Source organism: Cucurbita maxima, unplaced genomic scaffold (assembly GCF_002738345.1).
Source record: "Cucurbita maxima cultivar Rimu unplaced genomic scaffold, Cmax_1.0 Cma_Scf00010, whole genome shotgun sequence".
Classification (NCBI taxonomy): domain Eukaryota; kingdom Viridiplantae; phylum Streptophyta; class Magnoliopsida; order Cucurbitales; family Cucurbitaceae; genus Cucurbita; species Cucurbita maxima.
Window position 1 is genome coordinate 1,149,348 of NW_019272026.1, and position 14,588 is coordinate 1,163,935.

Sequence of the window (14,588 nt, forward strand, 5' to 3'; positions counted from 1 at the left end):
AAAAAAAAAAAAAAAAAAAAAAAAAAAAAACTTTTGTTAATTGAATAGGAATGACATCACTAATTTTTTTCGGTTTAATGAAATTTTTAAAATTAAAAAATACTGACAAGTCCACATCGATGTTACGGTCATGATTGTCCAAAGTCGGTTGCCTATGACCACATGACGATGTCCTAGTCTTGCTTCTCAAAGTCGGTTGGTAAAGACGTCAACCAATTGAGTAGGGGAGGATGTCATGGTGCATGTCTAAGACGTGTTGTCTATGGTCATGATAGATGTCCCGATCTTACTTGTACATGACGTGTTGTATATAGTTGCATGCATTTTCCAAACCCTTTTTACCGACCTTTTACCATTTCATTTTAGCCCTATAATATATTTGAATTTTTTTAAAAAAATCTAGAAATACCCTTTAAAAAAAAAATTAAAATCTTTGAAAAGGGTTTAAAAAATACCTTAGTCTTAAAAAATTTCATTAAAAATTATTCATAACTTTTAAAAATAACGTTAAAAATAGAGATAATAATGAGATGTTAATACTTCGTTTCTTATTATATATAAACGGTAATAACTTTTATATAAGTGTTTTTTAAGGATAGAATTATCAATAAATTATTTAAAAAAATTTTAAAAAATTGGAAGAAAATTAATAAAACTTTTTAAACTTACATTACTACAAATTTAATTTAATGATATTTTAAAATAAAATATTAACCATTTCTATTTAAAATTAACGAAATAGTTTTGAGATTTTTAAAAGATATTTTTATTAATTTAGATTTTTTTAAAATTAAAGAATATAAGTAATATGTTTATTAATTTAACACAAATAAAAATTATCCAAAATAATGGAATTTGAAAAAGTCAACAAAAGCGGTTGTCTTCGTCGGCGGTGGATGTGGTAGTTATCGACAGACCCTCGCCCGCGGTGAAGATAAGTTCAGGCAGCGGCGTCAGGATCAAATACAGAGTGGCAATTTCCGTAAATAAACGGAACTCGAGGGCCACTTTTCCACCATATATCTAATCTAGAGAGAGAAGGTCGTCTCTCTCATCTCGCCTGCAGCTGAGCTTCTCGTGGGGCATATCTATTTCTAACTCTCTTTGTCGTTTTCTTCTTCCCAAAATCAACAAATCCATACAAATTCCGAATTAAGGATTGAGAAATCGAAAATTCCATCCGATTGATCCTCCTTTTTTTTTCAGTAATTTCGAAGCCTAATTTTCCGTTGCGATACGATCCTCCGTCCGGTGGATTTTCGCGACTAGTTTGGGTTAGGACGATGGGAAATGCCAATGGTAAGGAGGAGAGTTCTCCTGGCGGCGGTGGTGGAGGAGGAGGAGGAGGAGGAGGAGGAGGAGCCGGAGCAAGAGGTGACGGCGATGGACAAGGTCCGGCGATTGTCAGTTCTGTGACTAGTGAAACGAGTAACGCCATTTCTTCAGATTCGATGGGAAATACTCCTCCTGATAGCCCTGGGAAGTTCCGATCCCCGATCTTGTTCGCTCCTCAGGTCACTATTTCGTTCAATCTTTCTCCCTTGTGTGTACTGTGTTTGTATCTGTCTCTTCTTTCTGCTTTTCTTACTGTTGTTTTTGTTTGTTCGTGGGATTTGAATTATTCAATGATGTTGTTTTCATGAAAATACGTTTTATTGTTCAGTGGAAGTTGTGTTTCTCGGGAAATTTCTGGGAAAGTTCCAGCCAAGATCCACTTCGTTGACTGCTTGAACTAAGAATGACATCCAATAAGTTTAGTAATATTGAGTGTTCGTTATTATTGTTTTTTCACTTTGGATCATCTGCTTAGTGCTGCGTTCTTTGAAGGTTAATGGCTGAAATGTCTGTTACTGGATTTGCCTACTCTGATCGACTATAGTTTTATATGAACAGCTGAGATTTCTCTCTTAATCTTGGTCCCCTTCAAACTATTGATCAATTTAATAGGGTTGGTTGGTTGTTTGTTGTAATCAATTCATGGAGCAGATTGTTACTTCTTTAATGGTTAACTCATTGATAATACATTCATCGATTTCATAAGTGATGAGTTGTGATTAAACTTCTAGTTCCCGATTAGATTGAAATAGTTCGTAAGTTCGACTTCCTCGCTTTTGAGTCGATTCACATGTGAATTTGTGATTAACCTTGGTTCTGGGTTTTGAAATGATGGTGGGCATGTATTACAAGGCTTGCAGGTTCCTGTGGCTCCCTTAGGAGGTAATGGACCAACTCATTTCAATGAAACCTGGAAGAATGAACTCCATGAAGCTGTAGATAATCCTCCAGTGCAAGGAATTCCAACAATCATTACATGGAGCTACGGTGGCAGCAGCGTTGCTGTTGAGGGATCTTGGGACAACTGGGCGTCCAGGTTTATGATTTTTTCGAGCCTCATGCTTCATGACAGCAGTTCTACTGCATTTTGCATAAACAATGACATATAATGTAACATTGCTTTTGTAGGAAGACCCTACAGAGGTCTGGTAAAGATTTTTCAATACTTATGGTCCTTCCATCTGGAGTATATCATTACAAGTTCACCGTCGATGGTCAACGGAGATATATTCCGGATCTTCCTTTCATAGCTGATGAGATGGGCAATGTCTTTAATCTTCTTAATGTTTCTGTAAGTGTGATTCTTCCCTCCATCTGCATTACCATCCAATCGACATGAACTTGATGTTGACTCGTTATTTGTGTTGAAAAATTATGCGTTTATGGTCGTGTGAAAATGGAAATTACCACGTAGGTGCCAAAATACTTGCTTGATTCCATGTTAGGAGGATAAATATCTGAAGCGAGGCGATAGTTTAGCTCTGCTTCTCATGTTTATAATTTCAACCTTAAGAATGTGTGATAAATGCTAATGGTTGATTGTTTAAGCCCATTATTGGTCTTTTCACTCATATTCTGAGATCCCACATAGGTTGGGGAGGAGAATGAAGCATTCTTTATAAGGATGTGAAAACCTCTCCCTAGCAGACGCATTTTAAAAACCTTGAGTTGAAGCATGAAAGGAAAAGCTCAAAGAGGACAATATCTGCTAGTGGTAGGCTTGGGCTGTTATACATATGTTCAATATACATGTTTAGTGATATTATCGTCTTAAACTGGAAATGGACTAAAGAAAAGAATGAGGATAGCTCTCCACTCCCCAGGGCTGTAAAGTTATGTAGAAACCCTAGGCCTTATAAGTTCTAAAAGAAAAGAAGAAAAAAAGTGTGGCAGTGTTCTCACTAAGAGAGAAAGAAGAGAGAGTAAAGGAGTGAAGCAGCGCATGTGCTTACAAACCTGTTGGCTGGTCAGAATGATGCCAAAATCTTTTGGAACAAAGCCCTTTTTTCCTTTTTTGAACACTTCTCCTGAACACCAACGTGATTATCACAAGTTCTTTCTTTTCTTTTTTATTTTTAAGAAACGTGATTAGCACAGGTAATTGAGAGTTCTGTCTTGATCCTCTATCTATTAGCTGTAGACGTACCAAATACGATTCAGAAAGTATTTTCGTTATCATATCATGATTCATGTATGTGTTACTCTCCAAAGAACTACTCTTGCACCTGTTGATTGTTTTGGGGCACTTAATTTTATCATTTTTGGAGGAGAAGTACAAGTTTTAGCTTTATCGGGGAATTTTCCATCTCAGTAGGAGCTTTCCGGAACCCGGTTCGATAACGTTCTCTCATAGATTCACATTTTGATTAGAAAATTATAAGAAAAAGCAGAAAAGGTGCCTATACGATAGATTATTCTGGCTCTCTTTTCCTTTCTTCTAAATTTGTGCAACGAGACACATTCATACTGTTTGCACAGAAGACATTTCATGGTTCTTCTTGCTTGTCATGAGTGTTTACATTTTTCCAGTGGATTGTTCTATCGAAGTTCATTCAAAAGATACAGGAAGAGGAGAGAAATAATATGGACTAAAGTAGTTGTTCATGTGCCCAACCTAAATGAGCATTTGAGCTCTTAAAGGGGGGGAAATATATGTATACATTTACTCGCACATATGGTGTGAGATCCCACATCGGTTGGGGAGGAGAACGAAACATCCTTTATAAGAGTGTGAAAACCTCTCCCTAGCAGACGCATTGTAAAAACCTTGAGGGGAAGCCCGAAAGGGAAAATCCAAAGAGGCAGTATTTGCTAGCGGTGGGCTTGGGCCGTTACAAATGGTATCAGAGCTAGACTCTAGGCGATGTGCTAGCAAGGAGGCTAAGCTCCGAAGGGGGTAGACACGAGGCGGTGTGCCAGCAAGGATGCTGGGCCCAAAATGGAGTGGATTGGGGTACTACATCGATTGGAGAAGGGAATGAATGTCAGCAAGGAAGTTGGGCCCCAAAGGGGGGTGGATTGTGAGATCCCACATTGGTTGGGTAGGAGAACGAAATATCCTTTATAAGGGTGTGGAAACTTCTTCCTAGTATACGCGTTTTAAAAACCTTGAGGGGAAGCCCGAAAAGGAAAGCCTAAAGAGAACAATATCTGCTAGCGGTGGGTTTAGACCGTTACATACGCACACTTGCGCACGATAGGATAGGAGGTTGTAGCCTTCTCACATCTCTGGCATGTATTTATTATCTGAGCTCATATTCTACTGCGCCTGATAGTTTGCTGTATAAAATCCTGAATGCACATTGAGAAGTGTCCAAGATTTGTCAACATTGTTTAGAGAAAGATGCATTACTTCTTTAGTTAGTGCAATGCAAAAGACAAACTGATTTTATGCATTTCATCTTCACTCTTCATTTTGGAGTTGTTTCCATTCTGTAGGATAGTGTGCCTGATATTCTACAGAGCGTGGTCGAGTTCGAGGCTCCCCAATCACCAGAGACGACATACAGCCAGGCATTCCCCGGCGAGGAAGACTTCGCCAAGGAGCCAGCAGCCGTCCCATCACAGCTGCACCTCACAGTTCTAGGTATGGAGAACGCCGACGAAGCTTCGTCCTCAAAACCTCAACATGTTGTGCTTAACCACCTCTTCATAGAGAAAGGATGGGCTTCTCAGTCTGTGGTTGCCTTGGGACTTACTCATAGGTTCCATTCAAAGTATGTCACTGTCGTCCTCTTCAAACCTCTCAACAGGTAGTTATCGTCCATTTTTCGCTCTGGCTGAACTTTGTAAAGGATCACGAGCTACTTCTCGCTCCATCATCCATGGAGGGAATCTTGCTTTATAGAACTGTGTTGGCCTAAGTTTGCTTACAACAAAAAACTCTTATTCTGATCAATATTTCTTCAATTTGTGAAGAAATCTTTGTTTTTATAGAACTTGTAGGCCAAAAAAGTTTCATTACCTTTTTCAAAATGTATCAAAAGTAGTAGATTTTGATAGCATATTTGTCTGCCTCAGTTTTAGCATTCTATTCCTCAGTGTGCTACGTTTGACAAATTAATTTGGTGCCTGATTTTAGATGGATTGTTAAATAATTTTGGTTTAATTATATAAAGTACTTCTTAAACTTCAATTATGTTTTATTTTAACATTTTTTAGTTGTTTTTTTCTAATAAAGTTAGCTAGAAATCGATGGAGTTTTGGTGTATAAAAACGCCATCATTTGCAATCACATTTTACTTGATAGTCTATATACACGAATTGTTCTTGCCATTCAATAATTTTTTTTTATACTTTTTAGTTTGATGGTGTAAATAAAATTTTTATAGTGAAATTTGAGTGTAGAAAACAGATATTGTCCTATTTAGGCCTCAAGAAAGTTTTAAAACGCATCTACTAGAGAAGGTTTCTACACTATTTGTTTTAAAACGTATCTACTAAAGGAAGGTTGGGAAGGTTTCTACACCCTTATGAAGGGTGCTCCCCAATCAATGTGAGACATCACAGAATAATAAGAGTGAAATTTTGTATGTAAAGATGAAATTTAGAGATCTACAAAGGAGCACCAAAAGCGAACATAGAGGTGAAATCTAGAGATCTACGAAGGAATACCAAACAAAGGGAGAAAACAGGAGGTGTAATCTAGAGATCTACGAAGGAATACCAACAACAAAGGTAACTCTTAGGATGCTTATCGTCCCTAGAGTGCAAAAGCATAGGTAGCGAATATAATTTACTTAAACCATGGATGTTCACCTTAAATCTACATGGATTAGGAACCCGAATAAAAAAAACGAGTTAACTCAGTGAAAAACTCCACTTGGAGAGTACAATTCTATTCTTGGCGGAATGTTAAACACTCACAATATATATTTTGTTTTTAGACTTCTTAGTTAGATTTGCAAATGAAAATTTTAATTTGGAACAAAATCAACTCAATTGCAAAATTATAATAACATGAGGAGAAGTCAGGTGAGGAAAGAAATTCCCAGCCAGTAAATATTGAAGTATTAACAACATTCATGACTCATGTTGATGAGCAAAAAGAAATGGATTCATTGAAATGTACTTGAACTGATATTCCCAAACACAAAAAGAAGATAGCAAATATTAATAGAAGACTCCACCACTATCTAATCTACTGAAAAAGGAAAAAGAAAAAGGAAACAGCAAACAATACCGGCATACAGTACCATAAATTATGCAAACAGAGAGAGTAAGATAACAGAAGAACCAAAGTAAAGCTAGTAACACGAAGAAGAAGAAGGGTCCTACATAGAAAGTGTTCCAGTTGGGTATATAGGTGCCATGGAACACAGTTGTGCTAACCTCTCTCTCGGTTCTTAGCCTCTATAGGTTCTCTTCTTTCACGTTTGATCCATTTGTCACTTGGCCATCATGATTTTAACGAATTCCTCGTAGTTAATCTGGCCATCACCATCCACGTCAGCCTCACGAATCATCTCATCGACCTCTTCGTCGGTCAATTTCTCACCAAGATTTGTCATCACGTGGCGGAGTTCAGCTGCAGAAATGAAACCATTCTGGTCCTTGTCAAACACACGGAAGGCTTCCTTCAGTTCCTCCTCAGAATCGGTGTCTTTCATCTTCCGAGCCATCAAATTCAGGAACTCAGGGAAGTCAATGGTTCCGTTTCCGTCAGCATCCACCTCATTGATCATGTCCTGCAGCTCAGCTTCGGTTGGATTTTGGCCAAGTGACCTCATCACAGTCCCAAGCTCCTTGGTGGTGATACAGCCTGCATCCAAAGTCAAATTATCATAAATCGTGGAGACAGATCAAAATGACCTAAAGAGAAGCCAAGAGAAGAGGCTAAAGATTCCAGATGGTTTATTAATTTATAGAAAAGAAATTGGTTTTCAAGAGATTGGCAAGCATGAAACATACGAAAACAGTCGAAGTTCAAAAAAAAGGGAAAAGCCATATACCAGGAAGAAAACATGATACTCAAAGATCAGTAAAATCATTATGACGAACTTGTACAATTTAGAACTCAAACAGAGATAATACACGAAATAGATCTTCGCCAGAAATTCCTAAGGTTATTATAGAAGCAAACGAAACCATAAAGTATAATTTCCATTTCCATTTTTCAGCAAATAGTTGGACTCAGTCTAAGAGTAAACCATACGCATTTCTCTCCTACCAAGTGCAGGTATAAATGTGCACTCCAACCTTGACTATCCATATAGATTGCGACAGTTTCACCAGCAACACATTTGGCAAAATCATAACCGTCAACAAATCAACTAGTCAGAGTTGACAAGGAAAATTCCAGTCCAAGCTGTAAAACCTCTATGAAACAAAAGAAAATGAGCAACAGCACTTTTTCTCATTCCAGAAATCCAATTAGCACAGCACACAACATATCTTAATTGCCTAGAAAAAACTTGCGCATGCACAAAACATCATCGACCACGAACCAAACCGAATCATTTCACAGACATATCTCTCAAACACTTCATTACAAGATCGCCTTCCAAACCGAACTCCATGACCAAAAAACAACACAAAACAAATAAAGTCAACAGCGCAAAAGAGAACACAGCTCAAACACGCAACAGTCAGATCACAGCAGATCCAATCCACAACGCTAAATCCTCAAACAAAACTCACAAAAACATCCAAACTAGCGGCTAAAAAAAAATCCATCGCACTACCAAAACAACCTCGAATTCAACCTAAACCCTAAATCAAACACAAAACACCACAAAAACAACAAAACAGACAATCAGATCTGAAAAATAAAGCTGAAAAACGCATCAAATGAAGGATAATTAACAAAAACAGCAGAGAGAGAAAAGAGATCTGAGAAACGAGACCATCGCCGTCCTTGTCGAAGAGGCTGAAGGCCTCCTTGAACTCGGAGATCTGATCATCGGTGAGCTGCTCAGCCATAGTCGTCGACGGAGGAGGAAGAAAATATCAACGAGAATCCAAATCCACAGAGGTTTTGTAGAAAGAGGCAAAAAAGTCGATCTGGAGAGTCTTTCTCCAAAATGGCGTAGAAAAAACCGGAAATGTTGTGAAATTGGGCCACACGTGTCATATTCGCACGCCGCCGAGGGACTAAACGCGCCAATTGGCTCTACACACGTGCGCAGTTTCTGACTGGATAAGAATGTTATAAATTAAATACAAATATAGTTCGATTTTATATTAATGATTTTATTTTCTTTTTGTTAAAATAAATATAAATATAACTTCGCCTAAATTAATTTATTTATTATATATAAATTTGAATTTTATATTTATATAACTCTAAATTTTTCACTGGATAATTTGGTAAATTTTGATCATATTTAGACTTTAACATATATTTAAATTTAAAAATAAGAAAAAATTAAAACAATAATTTATAAATGATTTAATTTTTAGTCTAAATTTATATCAATTCACGAGTATTATATTAGATAAATTAAGATTATATTAATTCACGAACTAATAATTTTTTATTTTTTAAAGAAATTTATGCAAAATGAAATGAAAAATAAATATGGTATAAAATATGGACTAATTAAAACTTTATATTATTTTTTAAAATTAAAAAAAAATGAAACTCTATTATAACTTATTTAATGTATGAAATCTAATATCAACCTTTTATAGATATTTGCTATTTTGTAGACATTTATGAGGTGGAAATGGGTAAGGGTATTTTTGTCTTTTCAAATTCTAGGTACCAGAATAATTAATTCTTTTTGACATTTTATATACCTAAGAATAAAGTTGGATTCTATATGTTTTTTTTTCATGGAGGGGTATTCTAGTCCAGAATAATTCTTTTTAATTTATTATTCCTTTTATAAATATTATCTTATATAAAGTAAATTCACTTATATTCTCTTGGAAGGACTAGTTTTTTTTTTATTCTACTATCCTTTTTCTTCTTTTATTTGTTTTCACATGTTTCAATCGTGCGCGATGCTCCCCACCTCTCTTGAACCCTTGTCCGTCTCCGTTACGTTGGTCCTTGGCGTCTTTGAACCCTTGTCCGTCTCTGTTACGTTGGTCCTTGTGGTCTCTCTCACGTTCGTCTCCCTCACATTGGTCCTTGTTGTGTCTCTCATGTTTCATGGTTGTGTGTAGCTTTAATTACTTTTATGTCATCGTAGGTACAGTTGCCTCTCGGTCTTTCTTGATTTCGCTCCCTCTATCAGGCTCTCACTTTTGGGTTCCCCCCACCTATGAGTTTTGGCCATTGTTGCACCCCGTCGCTCCTCCCTACGTTTGATCAGCCCATCAATGTGTTAAAATATCATTACTAGCCCAATAGGGTTAAGCCCAACCCTTTAATGAGTAATTATATATTTATGATTTAAGATTTTAGAAATAAATTTAGGAAAATGATTTTGGGATTGAATAAATTTAGGAAAATGATTTAAGTATTTTAGGAAACAAATCTTAGGAATAGAAGATTTAGTATAAATACCTTCCACCCTATTTAGTTCATCATCCCAATAAATCACAAGCAATACAAAGTAGTAGTTTCTACATATGTTTTGTAAATCTCTTCTCGATTGATCTTAATAAAGTGTGTGAGTGTTTTCAGTTGTGTTCAACAATCTGGTATCAGAGTCATGTCCTAAACTTTAATCATGTCAAAGAATCCTCAAATGTCGAACAAAGAACTTCAAAAGAAAAGGAGTCGAGCCTCGATTAAGTGGAGGCATACTTTGTTCGAGGGGAGGTGTTGGATGAAAGTCTCACGTTGGTTAATTTAGAGAATGATCATGAGTTTATAATCAAGAAATACTCTCTTCATTGGTATGAAGCATTTTGGGGAAGCCCAAAGCAAAGCCATGAGAGCTTATGCTCAAAGTGAACAATATCATACCATTATGGAGAGTCGTGTTCGTTTAACATGGTATCATAGCGAGATTAGTGTAGGTTATCTGATCTCTTGGAATTCTTAGTATGCTCTGTGGTTGCAGCTCTGTCTGATCTTCCACATCAGAAACGATTTCTTGAGATTAGTAGTGAGTGAGTTTCTTTTATGTCATGAGTAGTCTGTGACTCTGCAAGTCTTGTGTCGAAAGAGCTTGTTTGGTATTACTGAGGTATAGTCAATACGATGGGTGATTTTCAAATCATTGGAGGAATCAAGAAACTCAACAACCACAACTACAACATGTAGGCAACATGCATGATGTCCTATTTACAAGGACATGATCTTTGGGAGATCGTTGGCTGGTGCGAAACTACGCCGCCAAAGGATGATTCTAATGGCGCCTTGCGCAAATGGAGAATCAAAGCAGGCAACGCAATGTTTGTCTTGAAGACCACAATCGGAGAAGAGATGTTTGAGCATATTTGGGATGACAAGACACCGAAAGAAGCATGGGACACGTTCGTGATATTGTTCTCAAAGAAGAATGATACGAGGCTACAACTTCTGAAGAATGAGTTGTTGTAATTTCACAACGTGACATGATGATTGCTCAGTACTTCCACAAAGTCAAGTCGAACTGTCGGGAGATTACTGAACTAGATCCGAAGTCCACCATTGTAGAATCTCGAATGAAGAGGATTATAATTCACAGATTGCGACTAAAATATAGAAGCTTTATTATTGTTGTACAAGGATGGCCCACTCAACCATCACTTGTAGAGATCGAAAATTTGTTAGTCAGCCAAGAAGTCAAGGCTAAACAAATAGGAGGCATCACATTGAAAGGTGAGGAAGAAGCACTCTACACAAGTGAAAGTCGAAGTAATAATAGGTTGTCTACCAAACGTGGATACAATGGTGACAAAAGAAGAAGTCACCAAGGAACTGCACAACTAGGGAGAACTTGGGAAAACGATAACAATAACCCTCAAGAGAAGAGATTTGAAGGCATTTGTTACAATTGCGGGAAAAGGGGCAACATATCCAGGGATTGTGGGTCTATGAAAAATTATGTTGAAAGCAATGTGACAACATCCAAAAAGGAGATGGAGGAGGAATGGAATGTAGAGGTACTCTATGTCATAGAAGAAGATGAGCTAGCACTCATGGCGATGATGGGAGACCATATCGATTATGAGAATGATTGGATCATTGATTCAAGATACTCAAACCACATGAATGACGATCAAAGTGGTGCAATGGAAGAGGGGTGACCCTCAGAGAAGGAAGTATTACCAAACCTTGAGCAAATTGAAGAAATTCTTTTGACGGGAGAGAAAATTGAAGAAATTCCACAGAAGACAGGGAGCAAACTGTACACATTTTCTTAAGTGTTGATGTGCCTGAAGATTCAAGTGACACTAGTGTTGGTGAGCAAGAAGTGACTCAACCAAGCAAACCTAGTGAAAATGAAATGACACCTCAACAACTCAGACCTTCAGAAATAATCCTAAAGCCAAATCCAGAGTATGTCAACGCAGTAGAAGACGAAGTTAATGAGCCGGAGACATATGAAGAATCATCACAAAACTCAGCTGGGCAAAAAGTGAGAGAGGAAGAAATTATAGCCCTGGAACAAAATCAAACTTGAGAATTAGTGTCAAGGCCAAGAGATACCAAACTCATCTCTTGCAAGTGGGCTTACGAAATAAAGTGTACCCGAGATGGATCAATCGTGAGATACAAAACTCAGATTGTAGATCCAGGGGTTTCTCAACAATATGGACTAGACTATGATGAAATGTTTAGTCCAGTGGCAAAAATTATTATCGTACAAGTTCCTCGAGTACTTGGGTAAATAAAGATTGGAAATTATGGAAGATGGATATAAATAATGCTTTTTGCATGAAAAGTTGGACCAAGAGATCTACATGAACCAACCAAATTGATTTGAGAATGAAGTTGGAGTCATTAGTCAGTACATGCGAAGTTTGAAGAAGCTTTCTTTAGATGCTGCTCGACGGACCTTGAGATATGTCAAACAATATCACGATACTCGAAGGTCAAGTATCGAGTATGTGTTCAAGCTCAGTTCGAAAACAATCTTTTGGTGTAGGAAAAGACAACCAACAATATCATTGTCTATTAGAGAATCAGAGTACAAAGCAGCGAATGGAGCAGCTCAGGAAAGTACATTGCTGAAACTCTTGATGGAAGATTGACACCAGAAAATTGACTATCCAATACCAATTCATTGCGACAACCAATCTGCGATTCGCCTAGTAGAAAATTCGATGTTTCATGCTAGAACAAAGCATGTGGAGGTACACTACCATTTCACTAGAGAGAAAGTCTTGAAGGAAGAAATCGAGATGCAGTAGATCAAGACAGATGATCAAGTGGCAGACTTGTTTACAAAAGGGTTGAATACTAGCAAACATGAGAGTTTTCGCTGTCAGCTCAATATGGTGCAACTAATGAGAACTAGTGCTCATGGTAAGTGTTAAAATATCATCACTAGCCCAATAGGGTTTTGGGCTAAGCTCAGTAGGGTTAAGCCGAGTAATTATATTTATAATTTTGGGATTTTAGGAATAAATTTAGAAAAATAATTTAGATATTTTAGTAAAAACGTTAGAAATTTTAGGAATAGATTGAGTAACTTTAGTATAAATAATACCCTCCACCCTATTTAGTTCATCCTTCCTTTTTAGTATTAGATTGACTGCCCTCTAGTATAAATACCCTCCACCCTATTTAGTTCACCATCCCAAGGAGCCCACCTCTCTTGAACCCTTGTCCATCTCCCTCACGTTGATCCTTGTTGTCTCTCTCACGTTCGTCTCCCTCACGTTGGTCCTTGTTGTCTCTCTCACGTTCGTCTCCCTCACGTTGGTCCTTGTTGTCTCTCTCACGTTCGTCTCCCTGTTTGCTATTAACTGCACTATCTTTTTCTCTACCCATGATTGTGTGTAGCTTTAATTACTTTTATGTCATCATAGGTACGGTTGTCTCTCAGTCTTTCTTGATTTCGCTCTCTCCCTATCCGGCTCTCACTTTTGGGTTCCCCTCACCTATGAGTTTTGGCCATTGTAGCACCCCCGTGCTCCTCCCTTCGTTTGATCAGCCCATCACTACACCAGTATCCGCACTTGATCACCACGCACACTAGACATGTCAAGACTTATTTGTTGCACACATAATTTGCTGCCTTAACTCTCACATCTTCATTTTGATTTGATTCTATAACTCTATTCAATTAGATTGATTCAACTTTTTAGGTCAATTCAACTGATGCCAATTTGAGGTGCTCGAACTTGTGATTAAGGTATGTGACTTTGTTGTTTGATGACATTTGAGCTCAAGTGTTCGTACTAGTTTGGGTCGTATACGACTTTTTTTTTTTTTTATAGAATTTGATGCATATAGTGAATGACCTAAGGTGGTGTTTGTGGCATATATCTTGTCTCGTGATTTTTTATGTGATAGTGACTGACTCTGCTGATTGGGAGCTAATTTTCATTCGCTGTACTAAAGCATATCAAATGTTTTTAATATAACAGTCTTTTAAGTTTCACGATGAACGATCTTGATTGCATATGCATATCTAAGCACACGCAAGGAGTTACTTATTGAGAATTTTCATACTCTAACGAAGGTATTTAAAAAATCCGATGACCATAAAAGCTCAATCAATTCAACCTAACCCTTATGGTTTGAGTTGAGTTATCAAATTATTTAGGTTAAGTTGGTTCACGTCCCCCTTACCATTAGTTTGGTTTGAATAGAACCAACTCCGATTAATAGTTAATTTTAAAAAGTACTTAGATACAATTATATCTAATAATATTTGAAAAAAAAAATGTCACGTTAGTTCTCAATACCTGTTCTTTAGATTATGCCGAGTATTCTCGAGACGTTGAAACAAAATTATTCAATTTTGAAAATTACATGAAATTTAATACAATTTAAAAAGGGGAAACTTATCATAAAAAATTAATATTTGAAAAGAATTTACAATTTGCAAAAAAAAATGTCACGTTAGTTCTCACTACCTGTTCCTTAGACTCCGCCGAGTATTCTCGGACGTTGAAACAGAATTATCGATTTTGAAAATTACATTAAATTTAATACAATTTTAAAATAGAAAACTTACCATAAAAAATATAATAATATTTGAAAAGAATTTGTAATTTATGTCACGTTAATTTTCATTACCTGTTCCTTAGATTTCGTCGAGTATTCTCGAAACGTTGAAATAGAATTATTCAATTTTGAAAATTAATTTAAATTTAATATAATTTTAAAATTGGAACTTACCATTAAATATATATATATATATATATACTAATATTTGAAAAGAAGGTATGAATGGTAAAAAAAATGTCACGTTAATTTT

General features: G+C 36.7%; 2 protein-coding genes across 2 annotated transcripts; one reads left to right on the forward strand and one right to left on the reverse strand.

The window, feature by feature from the left end:
- Positions 1-1,044: 1,044 nt before the first annotated feature.
- Positions 1,045-5,415, forward strand: LOC111485497 (SNF1-related protein kinase regulatory subunit beta-1-like). Its single transcript, XM_023132412.1, has 4 exons — positions 1,045-1,514; positions 2,196-2,371; positions 2,464-2,626; positions 4,774-5,415. Exons 1-4 carry the CDS (start codon positions 1,284-1,286, stop codon positions 5,089-5,091), a joined length of 888 nt encoding a protein of 295 aa, XP_022988180.1. The 5' UTR covers positions 1,045-1,283; the 3' UTR covers positions 5,092-5,415.
- A 954-nt stretch (positions 5,416-6,369) lies between these two features.
- LOC111485532 (calmodulin-7-like) lies at positions 6,370-8,398 on the reverse strand. Its single transcript, XM_023132462.1, has 2 exons — positions 8,181-8,398; positions 6,370-7,096 (listed from the first exon to the last, which is right to left on the reverse strand). Exons 1-2 carry the CDS (start codon positions 8,254-8,256, stop codon positions 6,723-6,725), a joined length of 450 nt encoding a protein of 149 aa, XP_022988230.1. The 5' UTR covers positions 8,257-8,398; the 3' UTR covers positions 6,370-6,722.
- Positions 8,399-14,588: the final 6,190 nt, after the last annotated feature.

Coding starts and splice junctions, on each gene's coding strand:
- LOC111485497 (XM_023132412.1), top strand. CDS start 1,284: ATGGGAAATGCCAATGGTAAGGAGGAGAGTTCTCCTGGCGGCGGTGGT. Junction 1,515..2,195: donor CGATCTTGTTCGCTCCTCAG/GTCACTATTTCG, acceptor CAAGGCTTGCAG/GTTCCTGTGGCTCCCTTAGG. Junction 2,372..2,463: donor TGGGACAACTGGGCGTCCAG/GTTTATGATTTT, acceptor TTGCTTTTGTAG/GAAGACCCTACAGAGGTCTG.
- LOC111485532 (XM_023132462.1), bottom strand. CDS start 8,256: ATGGCTGAGCAGCTCACCGATGATCAGATCTCCGAGTTCAAGGAGGCC. Junction 7,097..8,180: donor CTTCGACAAGGACGGCGATG/GTCTCGTTTCTC, acceptor CTTTGGATGCAG/GCTGTATCACCACCAAGGAG.